The 24,550-nt window shown below is 47.8% G+C and overlaps 1 protein-coding gene across 6 annotated transcripts in view; it reads right to left on the bottom strand.

The window, feature by feature from the left end:
• Window positions 1-584: 584 nt before the first annotated feature.
• Window positions 585-24,550, bottom strand: part of LOC8031048 (ubiquitin-conjugating enzyme E2 W) — a 36,012-nt gene continuing 12,046 nt past the window's right edge. For all 6 annotated transcript variants that reach the window (XM_029966384.3, XM_029966381.4, XM_029966382.4 and 3 more), the window contains 4 exons: window positions 16,247-16,349; window positions 13,604-13,759; window positions 10,351-10,426; window positions 585-1,572 (listed from right to left, as the gene is read on the bottom strand). In XM_029966384.3, the coding sequence (XP_029822244.1) occupies window positions 1,559-1,572; window positions 10,351-10,426; window positions 13,604-13,759; window positions 16,247-16,349 (349 nt within the window). In that variant the 3' untranslated portion in view covers window positions 585-1,558. The remainder of the gene's footprint in view (window positions 1,573-10,350; window positions 10,427-13,603; window positions 13,760-16,246; window positions 16,350-24,550) is intronic.

Raw genomic sequence — 24,550 nt, 5'->3', positions numbered from 1 at the left:
AAGCACCGGTATTGGTGAAATAAATAAACACCGATAAACATCCGCCGATTTTTGTTACAAATAAACGCCGGAAAGTATACACCCTACTTATGATGCACCGCAACGGACGGCACAAGCCACCGGAGCCGATTCAGAAAGTGTCGCAAGATCTTCCGGTTTAGAGGAAGCACAATGTCACGTGGCACGCGTGGTGCGGTACATTAGTCAAGGTCGGTACATCACAAGGTGAAACGGCGCACACGTGGCTTGCTTGCATCGACATCCCATCCGTGGCCGTTGAGCTGGCTCTGCTGCCAAGTGAGCAGTTTTTGCAGAGTACATTTCGCACCGGGCAATTCATTTCTGTCAGCGAGAGCAAGTGGGGGTGACCACCAGCACGGCGTGATGACGTTGCGTGGAAGTCGCACCACACTTTTGGACCCACAGTGGCCAACACACCTGGGAGACCCGCATTGCTGTACCAAGTCCAGATTTCTTATTTCTCACAGTATTAGTTACTTCTAAAAGGTGCTGCACTAACTCTCACACCCACCACACCGCAGGTTCATAAGCCACCGAGTGCATAAAAAAAATCCAAGCAGGAAGCCATTAGAAACCTTTTATTAATTTTTTTTCTCTCAGCTTTTTACGGTTTTACATATGTACAACTTGGAGACACGGGCAAAGGAAACGGTCTTTAATAAGCGCCGACGGGCAGTCTGTGCGGGAGAAACGCGAACCAAGAGCGAAGGTAGCGACGGCAAGGCAGTGGCGCCGCCCGGCATAAGAAAATCATTCGTCGAGTTGCGCGCGACTCACGGACTCGTCTAATTCGAGCCACCGACGAGTGGAGCAATTCTCGGCGGAGCAGTCGCGAGCAACCCCCCGCCCGCACCTTCGACTCTTTACCGCGAGGCATCCGGCCATGCCTCCGACAGGCGGCGCCACCCGGCATCGACGTGCGTCGGCTCTCGCCCGGGGACCCCGAGAAAATCGGCAACGCGGCGTTCACTCCACAAACTTCAACATGACTAGAAGGCTTTCCAAACTAGAAAACAACCTCGATCCGTTCCACCGATGGATAGGGGGAAACACCGAGGTAAGAAGCAAATGCAGATTTTGGGGCTGCAACCGCCGGTCCCAGACTGACGCGGCGCAAACCGATCCATCGATCGAATCGCCGCGTCGTCGCGTCTGGACGCTCGCGCCGACCAACGGGGACGGAATACCAATTGCGCCGAAGCTGCAAAAAAGTGCAATCGTGCAAACTACGTCGCGCGATAGAACAAAAAAAAAAATGATGAAAAAAAATAAAAAGGCGAGGGTAGGAGGCAAGGTTTATCCTCTTCTCTAAGACGACGGGCTGTGTGACCCCAGCTGGCAGCAGTTCGTACCGGGGTAGGGAGGGGCCTTGTCCGAGAAAATATCACAACGTAACTGTATCAAAGACACGAGCTTCGGGCGTCCGGTGGGCGAACCTTGGGGGGTCCTTGGGGCCCCCTGGCGGGGCACGGCCACGGTCCCGCTGCTGCCGATGTGCTTCCGGCGGAGGGTGGAGCCAGCCTAGGAGCGCCCGACATCAGACGGAGTCATCTGCAAACACCATCGAGGTGACATAATAATAGAGAAAGGCTGCCTTTTTCGCTCACAATGTGCCAAGAAGTAAATGCGACATATGTGGCACGTTCGAGCAATGCGGGCAAAATGGCGTCCTCACGTCCCGAGGGCAGAGGTGCAAAATGGTTAAGAGAGGACGCAAGTCTTAAAATTATAAAAAAAAAGTGCTAAATTTCTTCCTTTTTAAGATTCACATATTTGGATTGAATATAAGCTGAAGTACCTGCCTGCAGAGTTTCAATGGTCAATTCAATGTCTATGTATGAGAAAAACGCTAATTACAATGCCTCCGCAGCGAGTGGTCAAAGTCGCGCCCGGCGCCTCCCGCAGCCACTCGTCGGATCGTAGCCATTTTGGGTTTGTTGGAAAGCTGGTTCTCTTCCCTTCTTTCCCACGCCCCTCACTCTCGCGATACCCTCGGAGACCGGCGCATACGTCGGATTGCGCACTCCCGCGATTGGCCAAGACGGGCCCCCTCCACTCTTTTTCTCTTCTCCTCCTCCCGATTCGAGCACTGAAAAAGCCGTCTGCTCTGAGCTGTCAGCCGCCGGCTCGTCCGCTTTGCTTCTTCAATGATCAAGCTCACATTTTTAGTTCCGGTTTGAGGGCATGGATTGAGCATTAAAGGGATACTGAAGCGAAACTTGAAATACACCTATTATGGTCAGAAATAGGTTCAATATGATCAATGATATTCATAAATCATAATCGCGCGTTTGTATTTTGAACGGATGGCTATATTTTTCACCCTAATGGGCCCGATTGGGCGCGCGCTCAAAAATCGGCCATCGGAGAGTGCGATGCGTCTTGGGATATTGGGCGCATTCGTGACGTCACTTGTGCCAGACGGGAAAGGCTACGGCGTGAATGTTGTGGTTACGAGCGTTGCCACTTGGTGGCGCGTCGACGATTTACGACCTGTGACAACGTGGCCGTTTGAGATGTGCAAGGGCTGCACGCACACTGCACCACGGCAAGTCGGCAACCACGGCAGCACTGACAAAACCAGCTCTGAGGCCGGATTCTCAAAGCGAACTCATGACGAAAAAAGTGCGTACGACAAATTTGAGAGAAAACCCGTACTCTCGAAACTAAATTGTCGTAACCTTTGCGCAGGTTACGACAGAATCCTACGACAGCTCCGAAGCTGTCTTACGCACTTTTTACGATCAAATCAACAAGGCCGACAGCGTCGCTCAGTTACTTGGTATCGGCCACCAACGGACATTTATTTTTCTACGTGCTCTTCTCGTGCGTCCCGACTTCAACCAGCAAGAAAAAAGGAAGGAGTACTTAAAACAGACCACGACGATCAAGAACGCAGGATCCACAAACACACGAGAAGAGCTACAACGGCCACGATTCTGCCGACCAAGCGAGCTCGGCAGAATATAGTAGGCCTAGCAGCAACATCGACTTGGCGCACCGTTGCTCCGGCGGTCCTTGGCCAAGACCGTCTGTCCGTGACCGGCTGGCCTGTTGAATGGAATATGCCCGCGCGACCTTTGTGGACCCTTACCGGATGAGTAGTTTGATCCCTGAACTAAATTTCAGAGGTCAATATTTTCCCCTCGTCATCTCGATCTCCTTGTTTTCCGAGACAGCGGTGACGAACGCTGTCGTCGAAAAGGGCTTTCATTGATTCTATCTCCTTGTTTTGTGTGATATAGAGCTCAAATAAACGCCATACGGATTACCTTCGCAACTCGGTATGTACACTCTGTTATTAGTATGCCATTTTTATTCTGACTCGACGCTACATCACTGTCGAGCTATAGCAGTTCGTGGGAGCTACGCGATGTCGGTCTAACCTTTCTTTGCCGAGTGTCATGTCAGTATCGAGTTGCAATCATAAAAGATCGGTCCAGAAGCGCTTACCGAAACGCGGTCTAACAGAGCGAATCCAGCACTTCGATCAAACGCGCGTGTCCGCTCCGAGTGTGAGCAGGTATATGCGTGGCTCTTGCTGACACCCTCGTAGTTCAAACATATCCTTTTTAACGTCGGCTCGCAGCTCGCGACTCGCAGCAACTAATACCGGCCGTGCCAGAAGCATGCTCGGGTCGTGTCGTGCAAAGAGCCGCAACGAGAACGAGCTCACTGTGGCCAACTACGCTTTGGTTTTCTCCGTCAAGGCTTTGCAAACACGTTCAAGCCTAGGCGAATTCTGCCGGCACGCCGTATTGCCGCAGAACGGCGCTGCTATTTTGGCACAAGTGATGTCACGAGAACTTCCCCCCATCCACCAGATGAAAATTTGAAATCGTTTAATTATGTTTAAAATTAGTTCTCCTGTGTTCTACAGCGCAATATTTATATTTCCGAGGTGGTGCCTGTCCCTAGCCCATATTTATGCAACAAGATCGGCGCTAAAATTTCGTTTCACTACCCCTTTAATCGTTCCCTCACTTTGTTACAAAGATGCGGGGGTTTTGTTTCGAGTTCTCGAGATGCGGTATCGATGCTCGGTTTAAAGTGGGCACGGAGCGAACTTTCAGAAGGAAGGGACACGCCTGGAACAGGACGCCAAAGGCTTCTCCCACAAGTGCACCACTGCAATCGCCACAGCCGAAATCGTTGGATCTGCCGGAAAAATCAGCCGGGTCGCCTGCCAAAGACATGGCAAGTTTAAGTTGTACCACAATGTTTTAAAGCTATGGAAGAATAGTGCGGGTCGATTCCGCACACTACTCGACGGCTGAGCAGGGGCAAAGTGTTCAACGAGAGGAGCAATGCGAGCGGGCCTTATGGGAAAAGTCGGCGACCCAGCGCAAGTTCGACCCTCTCGGAGTCAATGTGAGAGTCCAGACAAGCAATGTTGAGACACAGTTCATTGTCGTGGACACAAAGGTCCCAAACGACCTCTTTGCGTGGAAGCGAAGCTGCGGGAACATCGATGATCACCCGGGCTGAGGACAAGGAGCATGGCTTCGGAGTCAAGCCTCTGCTCGTCCGCATCGCGCGCGAGTTTGAGAAAAAGCAGTTCTCTTCACCAAGAGTGTCCGGAATGGCGAAGATCACTCCCTTCGAAGTGAACGTGCGAGCCACGAAGCGGATCCAGTCAATCGGCAAAGTAGTTACGGCCCTGGTGGACTTCTGCGCGTGCAGAAACTTGTCCCACCGTGGCCTGCACCGAGGGACCTTCCAACGACACTCGAAGACATTTGTGCGAGCTTGCGAAAACTCGGCAAGTTCGAGTGAAGTTGCCAGTGTGGCAGTCATGAAGAAGCTGTATGCAGATTTCGCGAACCCTATTGCCAACGTCGTCGTCCTCTTTGATAGATCTTGGATGACCAGAGGATGCAGCTCCCACATCGGCGTGGGCTGCATTATCCAACTGCATTCGAGCCTCGTCTTTAACCGTGCGGTCTACTCAAACTGGGACCAGACCGAAGCAGGGGTGCAGCAACTGGTATTCGGCCCCGAGTGTCGAAGGAACATTGATTGTAATGCTGGTTGCACGCAGGTTCAAGCTGCATTGACCATGTTTCGAAGATCCTTGGCCAAACAAGGACTGCGCTAAAAAGCTCCAAGGCTAAGCACTCGGTGAAAGGGGCAAGCTGACTGGGGAGAAGGCCGATCCAGAACTACTATGGTTCTCGGGAGCAACAATGTTCCAAGGAGGAAGAGGGCATGGAGGCCACCCTCCTGCACATGACGTCCATAGACAGACCGCAGCAAGCGTCCCGACGGAGCCGAGTCCTGATGCAGGTTCACCAGTCAGCCTCTACCGCACAAGAATCCGCTTCCGGATTGTGTTCGGGCTGCGCGAGCACGTGTTTGCGAGGCTCAACAACTAAGATCTTCTGGCACGTTGCAGTGAGGGCAAGACCCAGAACGCTAGCGAGAACCTACATTCGGTCATCTGGACGTCCAAGAATGTGAATGCCTCCGTGGACAGCGTGAAGAGGGTTGCAGCAGAGCCATTTACACCCGGGGAAGGAAGTTGACCAGCGAGTCCATTGCCGCAAGTCTGGGCTATGCATCCGGTAAAAAGCCGCACACCAGAGTGCCAGCAGCATAAAGGAAGAGTATGCCGAGAGACAGAAGGCAGGAGCAGCTCAGGATTACAGCCCCGAACAGCCGTAAATGTACTTCCCAGAGGGGCCAAACAAAATAGCGTTTGGGGCTTCAAACGCTTGCTGGTCCCCCAGTTGTCTCGCAAAATCGGCTCATTGGTTTGAAATGTTCTTTCTTTACATTGTCAATTTTTTTTTTTTTTTTAGATAGGTGTCCATTTTTTTATGGTTCCCACGAATGAATTACGGGCCATTTTATCTCAATTTGTTCAGAAAGAACTACTCTACATATTGATTAAACTTACTGCATAGCAACTCCCATGCAATTTTATGCAATCACTGTCAACACTTCAATTGTGGTTTACTCAGCTTCATATTTTCGTCTATAGTCGCCGACCGTTTTTTTGGATGGCAATTTTTCGCACACGTTCAATTATCCGGACGTTTTCACCGAACCGTCACTCACGCCATAGAGTTAATGTATAACATTGAGTGAAATTTCGGACGCCATAAGCTTGTCGCTCGATATTTCGGACATAATTTGCATGATTTCTCAGTTTACAGCGCTGCAAACTTAGTCGCCGCCATTTAAGTCGTTTTGATTTTTTCCCTGTAGCCTCGATACCACGTCCTATGCAATAAACAAGCTGGGTCGAGGCTATAGTCGGGTTTCCCGGTTCCCCTGTAGTCAACATGGTCGCCGTTTGCCCATTCTTATGGTTCTTCCAGTTGTTCTCGTAGTCCGTGTTTTTCAGGTGCGACCTTGAGAAGAGCGGCCATTCAACGTTCTTGTGGAGGACTGAGGATTACCGTATTTACTCGCATATTGGTCGATACGTCGTATAGGTCGACCCCCTAACTTCGGGACCCCCGAAAAAAAAAAAAGTTGAAAAATATAATACCGGGATTCGCGTATTGGTCGACCCCCCAGTTTTGATGAGGCGATTTTTGAAAAACAGGTCGACCTATACGCGAGTAAATACGGTACTTTCAACCACCTGGGGATCTTTTAACGTGCAACCAAAGTCTCGGTTACACGGCACCTTCTTCACAATGAGCCTCCGTCAGATTGAGGGCGCCTTGGCCAGGATTCGAACCCTCCAACCGGGGACCTGTAAGCCGGTGCTTTGCCCCAGATATACCAATAAAAGCTCCCATATTATAGCTCCCTTAGTTTTTTTTTGCAGTGTCATACACCCGCCATTCTACTCGACGCGTTAAATGCTGGAAAGCTTCCAGACGCAAAAATAATTAGGGATATCAAATGCTAGTTTACTCTCAAACTGTGACCGCAGACCCCCGGGGTCCGCGAGGACACTGGTGGGGTCAAGTCTGATTCGGGGGTCACTCCACCGAAGACAGGTAAGGAGCCGGGTCGAACGTCTCTGCAGTTATCTCACACGAGTCGCAGAGTGTTCCAGCTCGTTTCTAGTTGTGTTTACAGGCTTCCTCCTAGACAGTGCCGAGATATCCACCTTCGCTTCTCGACGCAAGAATGCCTCGTCTAAGCTCACCCGTGGAACACCCGGGAATATAAACGACTTATATTCAGCCGGACTGACGGCTCGAAATTTCTACCATCTACGGCAACGCAAGTTCCTCTATGTACGCAATGCGTTGTTGACACAGTGCACGAATGACACGTAGCTGGGGGTTCTGCAGTGATGCAAAGTTTGAGAAGCACCGCTCTAAATGAAGAGAATAGGGAAGCAATTTCATTCTTTGAACTTTGCGGCGTAAGCGTGAAGTGGTGACCCTGGGTCACACGAGACCACTGCGACGTGCTGGGCCACCGTGGCATTTGTTTGGGCAAAATGAAAAGGTCAAAATGTACAACTTATTTATAACTTACATGACTACAGACATCACTATCAAAAAGAAAGAAAGGAATGAAACTCCAACTTTCTCCAACTTTAACACAATCAGCTGCATTAGAACAGATTATTATAATTTACCTAACCCACCACAGTGAACATTGGAAGGTTCTTAGGTGCAGATCAAATTCTGGACTACAAAAGGGTAGGGATATACTTTCCAAGTTCCTCAAAAGCTGTATGGACAGAGATATGAACATATAATGTGAATTTCATCCTCGCTTAATTATTGTTCTTTAGTACCGTAATAATGTTTTTGTACGTATTGCGTATTGCTTGAACTGCACAAAGTGATTTATACCACTGCTGATGGGGCTTGTCGAGTTTAATATTATATATGCTAGGGTGGCGGTTCTCAAACTGTGGTCCGCAGACCCCCAAAGGTCCTCGAAAACATTCATGGAGCTCAAAAAAAAAAAAAAGAGAGGCCCTCTTATGGCATTGTGCAGGAACTTTGATGAAGAATGCACTGGGGGGTCCCTGAAGGGCCTGCGAGTGGGGCAGGGGGTCTGTGATTTCTCAAAGTCTGAGAACCGCTGCGCTAGAGGTTCAACTGGTGTGTCTACGCGACTCCGGGTTGGACATTAAAGCAGACAGCAACCAGTCTGGTTTTGTGCAGCTGCTGAGCATTCCTATGGGAAAATGTGCATTCATATTGTCACTTGGCCAGAGAATGACCTGGATAACTTTCGTTACTTGGGTTGTATAGAACTTTAATTTTCATTGTAAAAGTGTAATTGCTCTAGTTACAGTATTTTCCTTCATCAGTGAACAATGCTTAAATTCACTATATTTAAAGCTCAAACCTGCGTTAAATGGCACATGTGTAAAAACAAGCGATGAATCTACGCAAAATACAGTAAACTTTCGTTAGTTCAACCTCGGTTAATTTGACTTTTCGTTTAATTTTATCATGTTCAGAAGTCCCGGCGAGCGCCCATACATTTCTATGCGAGGAAAAGTTCCATAGTTCGAACTTGGGAAGACTCCGCATCGGATAATTTGACCCGAGCGAATGTGCGCGGGCTCACATTGCACGACACCACGGCAGAAAAACCATCAACCTACGGCGAAACACGGGCCCTTTGCTGCAAAGCCGAACGTGCGCAAATATGTGCCTGCACCTCTACGCCGCTGAGATGGACCGTAGCGAATGACACGAGCCAGCGCAACCAATCTGGCGTGGAGTAGCGCGGAAAACATAGCACGTTGTCGGGCGCGGACGCAGCGCGAGCTCTCAAAGCGCTCTTCTGTAGCATCGCGTGTGGTCCCTCTTGGCCTCCTGAAAGCGCATATTCTCTTTTCCTTTTTTTGTTGTTGATATTTTTCTTTGTTGCCGACAGTCTGGTTGCGCTCGGTGCCAAAGTCGGCTCGTAGAGCTTTCTGAGCGCGCGCTCTCCAAGCGCTTTTCTGTAGCATCATGCGCGGTCCATCTCGCATGTCGCCAAATGCGGGTGCTCTTCTTTTTTTTTCTTTTTTTTTTTGTTGTTGACGGTCTGGCTGTTTGGCGCCAAAATCAACTCGTTAAATTTTTTTGTTTTTTTTTTAGTTCACAATTTTTTGGGGGATGGGAGGTTTAGTTACGCAGCTCTGCGGAGCACGCTTTTGGACACGCGTTTTAAGTGCAGACGACAGCAGACCATCCACGAGTACTTTTGACAATAAAAGGAAGTTTAATTTTAACCGTCTTTCTGTCCTCCTTTCAATTCATTCATTCGGATAATACAACCAAATTTTAAGGTGCCGTCGAGGTCGAATTAACGAAAATTTACTGCGTAACAATAGAAAGGAATGTAGAGGGTGTTCAAGGTTTGTTAGCATTCCAGTTACACTTATATATTGCTAATCAAGGCCATTTTTTTTCGGTGGGAGGGGAATGTCTGGGATGTCCACAACTAAGGGTACGAAGGGGGGGGGGGGGGGGGGGTCCTCTTCTGGCCATTTCACTTGTTATGTCACTATAAGAAAATGACCCTGCTATGCATCTTTGAGAGTGGTTCAAAACATTTAAAGAGTAGAGAATAAATTATCTGGGCTATGAAGCGCATCTTTTCTTATTTTCTACGCCTAGCAGCTTATATCAGGCACCCGTTTTCTGGCTTCACCCTAATTTCAAAGATTTAGAGCATGCGGGTGATGTTGGAGAACAAGCACCTTTGCGCACATATGCATGAGTAGGGAGAATAAAAGAATACTTATTTATTGCAAATCAGACTATAATGACTTGGCCCTCACTCCATTTTGATTGCCTTCATGCACAGCGAGTTACTGATCCAGTGTTACTGCGTAGTTCTTGCCATCTTGGTTTTCCAGACATCTTTCGTTCGTTAGGCAAACAAATCCCCCATGAAGAAAAGTGCCAACACTGCGTTCGGGTGAACAGTGTCCAACAGTGCACATAAATGCATGTATAAACCTGTTTTAGCACTCCCTACTTAAAATATGGGGGACGTCCAGCCAAGCCCTAACTGGCAACCCTACGTTTCGATGCCTACTCGGCTCTTCTTCAGGGGCGACTGTGGCGACAGCCGTCAAGGAGCAGTTTCTTTGTTTTCATATTTTTTTTTTTGCGGTGGTGCATTTAAAACATGCACCGGGGCAATAAATGCGAAGGCATTTAAAAAACGCACTCGCTTTTCCCCGTAGGAATGCCTTTCAGGAAGTGAATTGTCCACTTCACTTTGCAACAGCACACTAGTGCCAGCTGAGCCTCTAGCGTACATTCTAAGAATTCTATGGCTCCATCATTGCTATTAATAGACATTAAAATTATTTCGGGGAAAGGGGCATAGCACGACCGCAAGTTAGGGAGGGGCCTCCCGACGGTCACGGCACCTGCCCCGAGGCCCGGTGCAACTCACCGTGGTACCACCACTTGGTCTTCTTGGGGTTCTTGCTGCACGTCTTGACGTACAGCGAGTTGTCCGGCGGCCTCTTCTGCGCACGAGCAAGAAAGCAGCCTCGGTCCTGTGCCACCACTCGCGACGCTAAGCCGACTCTACGCACCCGTCGGCCAACATCTACCGATTCGGAACCACCTTCGGAGCAAGTCGGAAGTAAAACTGCCCGCTCGTAAGAAGCGAGGGAGAAAAAGGGTCACAGCAGTCATTTCCAGCTTCCAATTACGGACGAGAATAGATAAGTGGGACACGCAAACAGCACCGTGTTTGTGTACCTTCCACTTGTCCCCGTGGCAGTTTTACTTTTAAGTTGCTCCAATGGTAGCGTGGTTTCGAATCGGAAGAGGAAAAAGGTTGCGGGAATGCCCGTCCCAGTGTCCTTTTTGTGCCTTTTTATCTATTCTCATTGTGCCCATTGGTTTCCAACCGACTGTTTCAAATCCCCTATATTCATTCTTTAATATTCCAGCACTTGACTATAGACAGACCTTTTGTAGAATTACGGTGACAGCAAGAAACAGGCTGCAATTGCAGTTCTATGTGCAGCACATGTTGATTTTCTTGTAGTATAACTTTAAAACGAGCACCTCATGCTAATCGCTGCTTCTACGGTGCACAAACAATTGCGTAATACGAGTTACAAAAGCAAAGCCCAGCACACGCTGCTGCATACAAAACTACCATAAATCTAGGTTTTAATGTAACCTCCGAGACCTTTCGCTGGACAAATGAGGTAAATATGCATTTTGTGGCGTTGCTGAGTCACCCGCGAAACTATTTATAATTACCGACACTGCCTAAATCTTGTCACTAAAAGCTCGGACATTTTCGGAAAGGTCAGAAACCTGACCACGAGGTTAAGGGCAGATGCTCGGTAGCTCGCAACGAGAGATTGGTGAGCACGAGTAGTCCCAAATGGAGCTTCGCGGATAGTCCTAGGGTGCGTAGACTATCCACAATGAAACGATAGGATGCAAACGGTTTCCCACGGACGCAAGTTTTAGGAGACACATTTAGTAGGATGAATATTTCTGCAAAGCTGCGGGGAAAACGAAACGTGCGAGGTGCGTGACAAAGGTGAATGCAACTAAATTTTGACCCACTTTACGAGCATCCATCCACACGTCAGACACTCTCTTTACTCGACATCGCCGTTTGCAGATAGAGCCCGAGAGTCCGCTTTTCCGCAGGGCACGCGTGATGATAGCCAATCGTCGCTATCCCCAAAAGGAACCTGGCGACATATGGGACAGAGACAACGTCCTCGAGCGAGAATGCCGCTTGTGCGGATCATTATTTTCTCGGTTCGCTATCCGCTACGTTTTTGATGTAGAATGCGATAATTGACCGTACGTGTGCCTCGCGGGAAAGCAGACACGTAGGCCTCGTTCTTGGACAGTGCGTCTATTACTGGAGTCAAAATGGCATCTCCACCCTCCCACTCATTGCCAGCAGTCAGAGTACCACCGGGGGACCGGTGGCCTCTAGGGGATTCTGCAGGTAAGCTCGCAAACTTTACCCAGACTCTTCCAGCTTTGGCAGCTGTCGATTGAATGCCCGACTTTTTCGGGCTCAAATAGACCTCTTTCGGAGTGAGTGGCCACCTCGTTGCTTAGAGGCGGCGAAAGCACCGAGCAGGCATCAGGAGGTTTGCTACCAGAGACACCATAAAGAGGTGTTTCACTCGCGAGCCCACTAGCACTCTACTCCAGCAGCGGTAATTCTTGGGTTGCCAAAGGCATGGTAGCGCTTTTTAGACGAGGACAAGAGAAGGAAAGAGAAGACAAACACGAGCTTTCTTTCTTTTGTCCTGGTCTAAAAACCGCTACCACGCCTTTGGCAACCCAAGACCAACTAGCCCAGCATCCAGCATTGATAGCGGTAATTCACCTTTTTCCGAAATGTGCAGTGCACAAGCGCACAACGCTCGATGCTCCCGGGCTTGAGATTGCAAGCAACCAAAACGGATCTGCCATCTTGAACGTCGTGCATGCGCCTCGTTTACCTAGCCCTTTCTGCGGGAAAGAGCTTTCTTGTTTGGCGTGGGGAAATTCGTTTTCAACCGAGCCGTTCAGCCTCCTCAAATGTTAACATGACGCAACACGCAAGTACCACGATATCCCGAGATGGCCCTCCTAAAGGGTGAAAACATCAAGTGGGCTAACTTTCGATGTGCGACTGAAGAAAGTTTAAGAAATGCTTATTTTAGATTTTGTGACCTGAAAAGGATTGCGATTGCAGGGAGGGCCAATGAACCAAAGACTACTGTCCTTTCCAGTCAGTAATGTTGGTTTATCTCCCGTCGTGGCCAAGTAACGCCATTGCTGCCGAGGTCACCATTGGCCAGGGCCCTGCAATGGCTGGAAGTGGGCTATCTTTTGGTGTTATTGAAAAAATAGCAAATCCTGCCAAAAATAAGGGTGGCTTACCTCTCAGGGGTGGGGCACGTCTCAGGATATTGTGGTATATTGATGAGAAGAAAAGGAGAAAGGAATTTGATTGCGTGGAAGGAACGAAGCAAAAACAATCCAGGCATCGTCACTTCGTGAGTCTATATTTTTTAATCGAACGATTTATAATTTAATTTTCGTCACTAAATACTACTTATGGTTCATTTTAATTTTCGTCACTAAATACTAGCTATGGTTAATTTTCAATGTCGGCTACCATTTCTCGCAGGGCGAGTGACGTGGACTCACGCCGTAGCAATGTAGGGTACGCACGGCTCGGGGGATGACGACTCGGTAATGCAAACCAGATCTGCTCATCCCGAAGATTTGAGACTAGAAATCCTGGCTACGAGTATACTCAAATAGGTTGGACAAGCCCGTCTTCTACCCACTCCATGCGGAACGTCCCCACATTTGGAAAAAGGTGGACTACGCCGACGGAAACTAGGGCGCGCACAACACATCTCGGACTGATGTGTTTCTCTAACGTGGTCCCTCGATTCCCGAACGACTGCCTGCCGCAGTCTTGACGGCGGTACGGTGTCGGCCGCATCCCAGAGCTGTTCTGCCATGGGCTGCATTTGGGCACACTACCCAAGCTTGGGCAACCAGGAGGCCGCGACGACAGCAAGGCTCGCTCTTTCTGCCGGACGACCGACCGCCCAGAATGCGAACCCCGGAGAGCGTAATCCGTCACCGCTTCGAGACCCCTTTGGATGTGATACGCTAAGGCAGGTCGTAGAGGTGTCTGGGTGGCGTCTGACCTTCTCCTTGCAGCTGGACAGCATGGACACAATGCTGAGGCAGACGGACTGCACCGACAGGGCGGGGGACCAGTCGTCCGTCAGGATGGACAGGCAGATGTGGCCGTTGCTGTAGATGTGTGGGTGCACCGGGATGTTGGGCCCCAGGAAAGTCACCTGGCGGAAAGGCCCCTTTGAGAAATTCTGCCCCCGCCCGTCCACTGGATCCCACGTCCGTCTACCTTTGGTACGCCCACCGTCGGCGCGCCAGAGTAGCACATTCGAGGAATAATAAACTGCACCCGAGTAGTATTTCATCGGCCACCGTCACTTTTGTACGTTGACGGTAGACGGGAATACCTACGGTTCTTTCTCGATTCATTAAAGTTTCGACGGTGTCGAAAAAACCCCTACTTCCGTACAAACTCCGAACTGACCGGAGTACTCCATAAAACTCGCCCCATTGAGTGGCTTGTGGGCCGAGTGTGCAAAGCAAATGACCGGAAGAGAATCGGAAACGCGTAATTCGCGCGTTGCATTATGCCAAGCTCTAGAATGCACAGGCTCGGCATTATTCGCTCCGGCGCACGCCCAAGTTCTTCCTTTGTCCGCCACCAAGATGGTTACAATTAGCACGATGGCAATAGGGATCCCAGACTAAAATTCTATCCAAGTGCTCTTGGCTCACAAGCGAGACAATGTGAGCCAAGGTTCTCTCAGCGTGCCTGCACATACTAAGGCACCTCCTGCAATGCTGGCACCCGAGTCCCAGGGCGAGACCAATTAAAACCCCGGCCGCAGCGCACAAACAACTGGCAACCACGAGGAAGGATGCCACCCAGTGTTGTCTCCAACGACCCGCGCTTTGGGATAGGATGTCCGACTAATGGCTGGAAATTATGTTTATGCTCGGATATAGCGCAATGCCCGTCGTGTGGCTTGTGGCCCCGTCCCGCTAGCATGGCGCATACTGCTTTCTGTTCAGTGACGAAAACATCCGTGGTGCCACAGGTTCACTGATGTGTTTTGTTGTCGAAACCTGGTGACGCTTGAGTGCAAAGAGAACAAAAAGGGTGCACTTGACCCTTCTGCGAGAAACATTGTCGGTGGGACGGCTGTCGTTCTACGGTGTGGCCTCCATTTTCCCACAAACATTCGTTGGAAGCTTTCAACGATTCAAGGGCAGGACATCAAAGGGCTGGTCGTAGATTTAGCAGCACATCAAGAGATAACACGATTATATTTGTCAGCTCATCAGCCACGACTTTCCTATTGTGTGAAGCAGACTTGGAGGAATAAAAATCTGAACCTTCAAGCACGTACGCAGGTTCATTACATGCGGCAGAGACATTTTCCAAAGGTTCTGCCAACGTATGCTCCCGTCAGTCTCGATTTTACCGAGAAATACGGGAAACTATGCTTAGAATTCAATGTGCGGTTGATGACGTGCAAATGTGGTAAATCGAAATGCACATGCAGCCTACTGAAAACTGCACGAGTTCGCCCATGAGCTCCTGAATGCTTTGGCAGGGAAACATTACATTTAGATAAAGCAACGTGCATGAAAATTTAATCTTGTTTCAAAGAACAAACAGTCTACCAACAGCCAGGGGCATAAAAAAGAAGCGTTCTAAGTCAATTCATAAAATCAAAACACCTCAGTTTAGTTATATTCAGGTCGGATGTGCTGTAAGGTGGCGCCAGTGTCTCGTCCCTAAACAGGGAGAGCATTCCTTCAAACTTACCGAGAGTCTGGCAACCAGGAGACGTTGGGTTAGAGAACTTATGACCCACTCTGGCACACCAAGAATGCGGTGGCCCATCATTGCAATCAAAGCTTTTAATGTAAGCGTCTTTTGCGCCGCACACGCAGTTCAACCTTACTATCTGCTACAATCTTTTAAGACTACATCATCTTTCATTCATTCCTTTTTTTTTTCTTCTCCAAAGTAAATTTTCGATACTTTCAATATGTCACAAAAATGACCTTCACCAAAATTCAGCATCGCTAGAAGTGGCATCAAAAAGCGGCACACCCCTGCACTCTATATTAGTCGGTCGGCTCTTTTGAAGTGGTAGCTCAAAGTCTGCTCTCAAATGACGACCAGCCACGTCAACTGTACTCCATCATTCGGTGTATTCCGACGCCTTCTTGCCTGAGTCACATTTCTACTGTTGTCAGTAGAGAGACTTTGTTTAAAAAAACACTGAGCGAAATTTTTGCAAAAAAACCTATTTTGGTCTAATATTTGGGGTTCAGCAATGTTTGTTGGTCCATTTGGTTAATTTAGAGGCAATTTGGGGACCACGAAGGAAGTGCTGGAGTACCCGTTTAACCACAGTTATGCGACACCTAAGTGCAGTTACGCTTCACCACAGCTACCACTATATAATCTCGGACAACTTTCTGCGGCTACGCGGTCGAAGCTATGGGACTACGTATGCTTGCACATCTTGAGTGCCAATCATAGCTGCGCACTCATCACTTCTGAAACCGCTGTCCGAAAGAACAGTGTGGTGACGGTGGTGAGGTGTAACTGCGGTAAAGGATGACAGAACTGCGGCTAAAGGTGCTGTCATAAATGGGGCTCCGGGCCTGAGCGGGCGAATGCAGACGTCCGAGTCGGCCTTCCAAACGATGGCCGCCCGGCGCCGCAGTCTCACCTCGGGTGAATCGAAGGGGTACTTGGAGCTAAACTTGAACAGGAGCTGGAACTTCTCTCCCTCGTACAGAGTGCCTGTTGCCCCGTCCATGTCCACCACCCACCTGCACAAATCAGTCGGGCAGCTGTCAGCCACCAGGCCCAGCTAGTCTTCACTCCATGCCTCCCCCTAACGCGCGCCCGTCAACCTCAGTCTAGCTACTCTTATTTCCCAGCCAGTGTAGTTGACACACAATTTCTAGTAACCCGTAATTACAACAGTTTTATTCCCTCGAGGCACCTTCCTGTGATCCTCAGCAGACTGAAAAAGGGCTTGTGCCTCCACAATATGAGTGTTTCATTCCAAGCAAGGTAGAGGGTGACAATCAATATGTTGCTGATATGACATCTAAGGGACATATAAGAACTGATAACATCTAAAAGACATAAGAATTGATACCATCTAAGGGACGTATAAGGGTCGATATAACGTAGCACATTACTGCTTTGACGGTCTTGCCGTCAAAGCAGTAATGTGTGACCGCTGCCATGTATGGCAGCGGTCACACATTCAAAAGTTCCTGTCTAAATGCCATCTCAGGATGTGCTGCTATTTGTTGATCTTTAAGGAACTATAAGCATGTTCGCATTGTGTTCTGCCTCGTATTAAAAAAAACAAAAAAACTCTGCGCATCTACTTTTTTTTACTATCCTTAAAGCACATCGTTAGATAAAAAAGATGCTAAGAGGAAAAATATAAAAATAATAGTTAAGGAGAAAAATATTTTTTAACTGCATCGTTAGGTAAACTCCGAAACAGTATTTAAATATGTACGTCAGGTATAGTCTAAAAGGACATAAGCTGAAACTACCAAGCGACAACCAAGATAGGCTAGTGACTGTGTCCCAAGACAAGATGTTTCTCAGTTATCGCCCGGATGTTTCAGCTTACATAGTCCTAGACCGTAAAATAGAGTCTAGGGCGGCTAACTGGAACCGCAGTGTGGGTACGTTTTTAAAGCAACTTTTACGACCCTGGCTTTTCAAAAAATGGGAAAGGAAATCATTTTCCACGACTAAATGGGCAGGTGGTGCGCGTCAATGTCGCGTCGGTGCAAGGAAAGCACCGTGGCACGTTCAAACACAACAGTGTTCTCTGCTTGACAGTACAATAGCTGCACTTTTATTTTTTGCGTCCAGCCGCGAGACAGAGTCAGCGCACACACACAAACATGGCGGAATTCCTTTGCCTCAAAACATCCGAGCGTGCCCACTGGCCCGTGACGAGTGCTTCTCCCTACGCTAGCAACTGAGCTGTGGGAAAACAGTGGCACTGAGTGGCACCGAGTGGCGCCAAGCGCGGAAGAATGAAATTACGCGAGCTCCCGACTGATCGTGGCAATGCACTTGCGAGCATTGACTAGAAGAACTGAAAAGTTGTCGAGACAAGGCCAGTGAGGCAAGAGCACACCTCGCCAACATGTAGCGGAACCTAGCCGATAAATTCTAGGTTAATACGAACACGAGCGCCGGTCCCATTCAACACCCGTAGGGATACGAGTATTAATTTCCAGTTTACCTCACTCGCCTCGCCGACCGTGGCGTCCAAATTCAACTAGGCTCGGAAGAGTTTCCGCAACAGCTCATTTATCTTTCCATTCTTTTCTCCGATGTGGGAGTGCTCCTGCAGTGGTCGGCCATCCCCAGCCCCTTCGTTTCGCGCAGAGTTTGTCATTGTGCACCCCGTGCGACACGCTTTTCCCAGCTTTGAACTGGCGTACAAAGAGCAGCAGCCGACCGGTTAGCTCCATGGGCTCAGGTTACGATCAGAGATCCCATCGTTTGAAGAGAGTTCCCGAGACAAGAATACTTCTATCCGTGTCCGAATAAATACGGTAGTCTTCCACAGCCATGGAAGTTTACCCAAAGAAAATTGCAGCGCGGGGGTTGCTTCCCACCTCATTTACTGACGATCGAACTATAGCAGGTGCAGTGATGCGATTGGCCAGAGCCATTTTGCAGCACCGTTCAGCGCATAGGCACACGTGTCATTCTCATTCATGCTAAGTCGAATATTGTGTTAAGATTTATGCGTTTATATAAACTGCCTTCCTGCTTCTGGGCAACAGCGTGGCAGGTTTAATTCCCTGGCTAGCGGCTTAACTGCGAGTAGAAGCACGAGGAACGGTAACAAGACAGGAATGTGAACAATATGCTTTCTTAAAAAAAAACAAAAAAAAAACTATCTTGCTGAACTTGTTCACCTTATTCCCAAACACGCATTTACTGCTCCAACCAATTCCGTTTTAATTTACCGTAGTCACTGTGCCATCGAACGGATGGAACCCACATAAAGGTAATAACTAAAGGGTGATTCCACGTCAGTTCATGCAATGGTGGTCCGGGTCATAATTTTGATATTTTTGTTAAAAATATATATGAAAGCCATGTTCTTGGGAGGAACATTCCGCTATATATGAACGCTGTAACGTTTTTTTTCGCTGAGATATAAAATAGAGAAGCTCGAGTCGTAGAAATTGAGAAGATTTCACTATGCTACTTTGCAAAGTCGTCATTTTCTCATCAAAGCTTTCACATTACCATAACTTTTTTAATAAATTTCACAGGAGATATACAACACATACCCAAAAAAGTAAAAATATCAATAACATATTTCTACGCAAGCAAAAAAGTCAAACATGGTATAAAAACATGTTTTAAAGACATATTCACAATGTTTTTGCAAATAAACTATCTTCTATAATACTACACAAAACATATCAAAATGTGCGCCTTGGAATTATCTTTACGAATATATAAAGATAATATGCCCACCCTTAATTGTCTTCTTGTTATTAACGCGGAAATGCGGCTGATTTCACAAAATGTGTCAAGATTGGACGTCGATATTTAAAAAACTCCATCTTTTATTTTTTTTAAACTCCCCTTGGCAGTTTGCAGTGACATGAACTAACCTGTGATGCCAAAACATTGAGTAACATATGAACTCCGAACGGGAAAAGCTGCGACAAACTTTCACTCGGAGCGAGCCGTCGTCTTGTTATAGCGGCTTTGCCGCATAAAGTCCCCTTCATGGAAGCGTCAAAAGCTGGAAAGCAAGACTCTGTCGTAGAGAGCGGAAAGTCGTGCTGTTCCGAGCATTGCTTTATCGTTGTGTGACTATACCCCCGCCCCCCCCCCCCCCTTCCCTCGCCCTGCCCTCTTCTTCCCGCCCCTTAACACGAGCAAGGAACGCCTGTGAACGCCACTGTTTGCGGTAGTTAGTAATCGTAAGCACATCACATTGCCTTGAAACCCAAAGCTGTGAAGAGTCAGTTACGGAAAAATAAGGCGAGAGTAGTTGTAAGGGAAAATATGCATGTCAGTTGGTCAGGAAACATCCCCCCCCCCCCCCCCCCCCACACACACACACAGACACACACACACACACACACACACACACACACACACACACACACACACACACAACTACACTCCAACACCGAAAACCCCAAAAACATTACAATATAAAAAACTTTTAGAAGGTAAAAAAAAAAAAAAGACGGCTGTCTATCGCTATGCTTACAGGAGACTCGGTGTCTTTGGTGCTCAATAAGTGGTACTGAAAACAAACAACACCAGCTTAACAATGCGCGACACACCGATTATATCTACAATGGAAGACAGAAGTTGATAACCACAAGGACATTTTCTTTCCGAACTCTGACCGGATATTCGGAGCCGGGAGAGAGGAATTCAGAACCTCTCAAATAGGCGTTTGCGAGGACGTTTGAAGTTCTGTCATTTATGAAGCGAGTAAGAGTCTAGTGTCAAATCGAACAGCCATGGCCCAACGATTCAGCACCGCGCGATTTTCCTGTGTGGACTATCTACGGAGACACAAGGAGAAAGTGTATAGCGATAAGCACCTCGTCTCGGTAGGGAGACTCATCAAAGTGCGGTTGGAAAAGCTACTGGCTCCACGGACAGTGAACGAATCTGACCTTTTATGCCAACATTGCTACAAATACCTCCAGAATGAGATTGCTTCTCCTCACAACGTGAGTACATCAGACTCTTCTTTCCGGGACTCTGATGAAGTTCTGGCTGAAGTGAGTCAAGAATTGTGTGCTGCTAGTCCGTCGGTAACTCCATTGAAACCACGTGAAACCATTAAAAAAAAAGCGCGAAGCATATTTGAAGAAAAAACAAGCTCAAGTGAGTTCTTCGATTAGAAGAAAGCTGTCAGGCATTTATGGCATGAAAACCGGCGAAGACAGTTGTGAGCACTGGGCGGAGTGGTTTGACGCGTTCCGCAAAGCGCTGAAGGCATGCAGTTCCCACCAGGAACGCAAGCGATTGTACACGCTTCTGCCACCAAGCATCTCAAAGAAAGAAATATTGCGTCTGGTGCCAGAAGCGACTGCCTACATGATTGATCAAACAAGAAAACTGAAGCGTAAAGGTGGTGTATGGGCAACCCCTGAGCCCTACATGGGGAAAAAGGCGAATGCCGAAAACGTGAGAGTCGCACTTGAGTACTACACACACGACGACCTCGCATGCTCTATTCAAAGCCCCAACAAAAAGGACGTCGTCAAAGCCATGATCAACGACAACAAGACCAAAGTCGTAAAAAGGTTTATGACCCGCTCTATTAAGGGAGTTTACCAGCTGTTTAGGAAGGACCATCCCCATGGAGAACTAGGCATCTCTATGTTCTATTCCCTACGACCGAAATGGGTAAAAAAGAGTCCCGAGCATGAGGTGTGCGCTTGCATATATTGCGTCAATTTTCAGTTGCTTTTAACGGCAATAACAAATGCCTCACAGGAGACATTTACTGAAGACGACTTCAAGCGCATCCACCTCTGCAGCGCTCCATGAAACGATTGCTTCCTGCGCCGTTGCGAAAAGTGCCTAAAAATGCAGAGCATCTCGCTGTAGTCGCTCCATCTCGACGAAGACGAAGAGATCTGTTACGCGTTATGGGACGCCGGCGAACTCGTCAAAAAGGTTATGGACACTTCCGCCTTCCTAAAGGAACTGGAGTCATGGAGCGAAAAGTATATGAGGCATTCTTACATCCGTGACCTTCAACGAAGCCTGATACGTGACAGAAGAACCGCCTTACCACCCAAGGCAGTGATGTTCCACTTCGATTTTGCGGAAAAATGGACAGTACTCTTTCCAACCGAAGTGCAGAGTTTTCATTGGAAAAAAACTCAAGTGTCTCTCTTCACATATGTGGTTACGTCCACGCAAGGCACAGAAAGCCTTGCCGTTGTCAGCGATGTCACGACACATGACACAGCTCACGCTCTTCTAGCCACAAAAGCCATAGAAGAGTATGTTGATGAACATTACCCGCTCTTTTCTGAAATAATTCAAGAATCGCGTCCAATTGCACGAATTATCTCAGAAGCCATACTCTTTGGCAAGATGGACCTTTTCAGCCACTGGACACGGAAAAAGCGCTTGTGATGGAGTAGGTGGTGTTCTTAAACACCACACAACGCACACCAACTTGAGATCTTCGCTCAACTCAACGATTGTCACCGCTAAAGACTTTGTGGAAGTGCTGCGTGAAAAAGTAACAAATGTCTGCATGTTACACCTGTCTGCGGAACGTGTTCGAGAGTTTCGTGCAATGCAGCAAGTAGAGAGGGCCACCGTAAAACCTGTCAGAGGAATCCAGGCATCTCATCTGTGGAAGTCATCATAGGCCGAGAGGCCGGATGTATACATGGCCACTTGCGCAACTGAGAGTTTTAAGCTTAGGTATGCATAGTTAGCGAATTTGCAGAGTGGGGCCGTTTTGTTTTTGTGAATTGCAAGTAATGGTATTCCAGCCTAAGGTACCATTTCGTGTCAGTTATACTAACGCCTTCTGAAAAAAAAGAATTTGAAAAATATAAAATACATGCCATAACTAACGCTCAAAATATTTGGTGCTGTGCGGCAAAGCCGCTATGACGAAGACGTCGGCTCGCTCCGAGTGAAGGTGTGTCGTAGCTTTTCCCGTTTGGAGGTCATATGTTACTCAATGTTTTGCCATCACAAGTTAGTTCAAGTCACTGCAAAGTGCCAAGGAAAGTTAAAAAAAATAAAAGATGGAGTTTTTGAAATATTGACGCTCAATCTTGCCACATTTCGAGAAATCAGCTGCATTTCCGCATTAATAACAAGAAGACAATTAAGGGTAGGCATATTATCTCTATACATTCGTAAAGAATATTTATAGGCGCGCATTTTGATATGTTTTGTGAAGTATTATGACAAATGGTTTATTTGCAAAAAAATTGTGAATGTCTCTAAAACGTGTTTTTATGCCATGTTTGACTTTTTTGTTTGCATAGAAATATGTTATTAATATTTTTACTTTTTTGGGTATGTGTTGTATATCTCTTGTGAAATTTATTAAAAAAGTTATGGTGACGTGAAAGCTTTGATGAAAAAATGACGACTGCGCAAAGTAGCATAGTGAAATCTCCTCGATTTCCACGCCACGAGCTTCTCTACTTTATATCTCAGCGAAAAAATTTGTTACGGCGTTCAAATATAGCTTAATGTTCATCCCGAGAACATGGCTTTCATATATATTTTTAACAAAAATATCAAAATTATGACCCGGACCATCATTGCATGAACTGACGTGGAATCACCCTAAAGGAGAGTTGACTTAAGAAATAAAGCAGTCCATAAAAGTTTTCTCGCAATACTCGAGTGTCCTCGACGAGTCTCAAATGTGAAAAATGTATAGACAGAATATCGCAGTCTCTCATATATACTAGCCGTAGTTTTATTCCGAAACCCTACATATTGTCCCGGTCTGGAGGGGTGCTTTCCTTTTAGCGTGCGTTGAACCGAGATATGCAACGCCTACTACGTGGTCGCACTGCTCCACACCACAGCGCAGAGCAGAGCGCACTCAAAGATGCTAGCTCTCCAGAACAGACAGCGAGCGCGAGTATATTGCTAAACTTCAGAGCACTCTCAATGTTTGACACACAGATCAAATCCAATATAACCTAATTTAAGGCGATAACCAAAAGTTCTGGAAATTTGCACGGACCTACCGTAACAATTCGGCCATGGGCGGGGCTTCATTTAGTATATTTTCGGTATTAATAAAGCGAAAATAGGTTTCGGCGCAACGTTGGCGCAAATTCCTCACATTTGGGCTAAATGCAGCAGGATGTAGCGGGTAAGTGCTTCGGCGCAGCTTGCGCAAATGGCGCAGCAATCGCATCACCGGAGGTGCGACTGTTGTGCGCTAAGGTCCAGCAAGGCCCATATTCTTTACGTCATCTTCCTCGATTGAGCGTGGCGCATAGAATGCCGCGTCGGCACTTAGCTGGGTCTCAATGAACCTTTTTCCAGTAACGAGCGTTGCTGGGGATTTGCCAGCCAACTGTGAATGAAGGACAGCCTGACGTCAAAACACATTGTGCCGTTATATAGGTTTTTATTGATACTGACGCTCCCTACTACCGACGCTAAAAAAATAATCATCAAAAACTCAAGCAGGGCCAACTACGTTGTTGCCTAATTAAGGGATTAGCTGCACACATAACAAAGAGCCCCGGCCAGTCACGCATCAATTTTCCCGATAAATTTAGCAGGGCCAACTACGTTGTTGCCTAATTAAGGGATTAGCTGCACACATAACAAAGAGCCCCGGCCAGTCACGCATCAATTTTCCCGATAAATTTAGCAGGTACACTCACTTTGTGAGTAGGTCAATTTATGTCGAGCCACGCGGTGTCATTTTTTCCGCTAAATTTAGAGGGGAAACTGAATTGGCGTTCAGGTCGCAAGATATCAATTTTCCCACTAAATCTAGCGGGGAAACGGTATGTCAGGCGACATCGAGTCGCGCGACGTCATTTTCCCCGCTAAATTCAGTGGGAAATATGAAACACAGAAACATGCCTCGAAGTGGCCCAAAAGATCCCAAGAAAGCTAATCGCTTTAAAAAGACGAGATATACGATAAGTGCTGACAATGTTGGATACGGCCGGAAGCAAGTCTGGGCATAGCCTTAACTGGACAAACTGCGGCTTCACCGACTGAACACAAGCCCCAGCCAAATGCCGCGTCAAAAACACTAACAAATAATTTCTGTCACGGGCTCAAATCTCTACTTAGCCACTGGGGGTGCGACCCCCCCCCCAAGCGCGTCCCTCCCTCCCCTCCCCCCCGTTTTCGGTCATACTACCATGGTATCAAGATTTTTCGGGTTTTAGTCTCTTCTCTCCACCATGATACCCAAATGTGCCCTGGAATCGCTCGAGGCTATAGCCGGTGACAGGTCAAGAAGGAA

The sequence above is a fragment of the Ixodes scapularis genome, unplaced genomic scaffold, assembly GCF_016920785.2.
Source record: "Ixodes scapularis isolate PalLabHiFi unplaced genomic scaffold, ASM1692078v2 PGA_scaffold8__174_contigs__length_109621045, whole genome shotgun sequence".
NCBI lineage: Eukaryota > Metazoa > Arthropoda > Arachnida > Ixodida > Ixodidae > Ixodes > Ixodes scapularis.
This window is presented reverse-complemented; position numbering and strand designations above follow the sequence as displayed.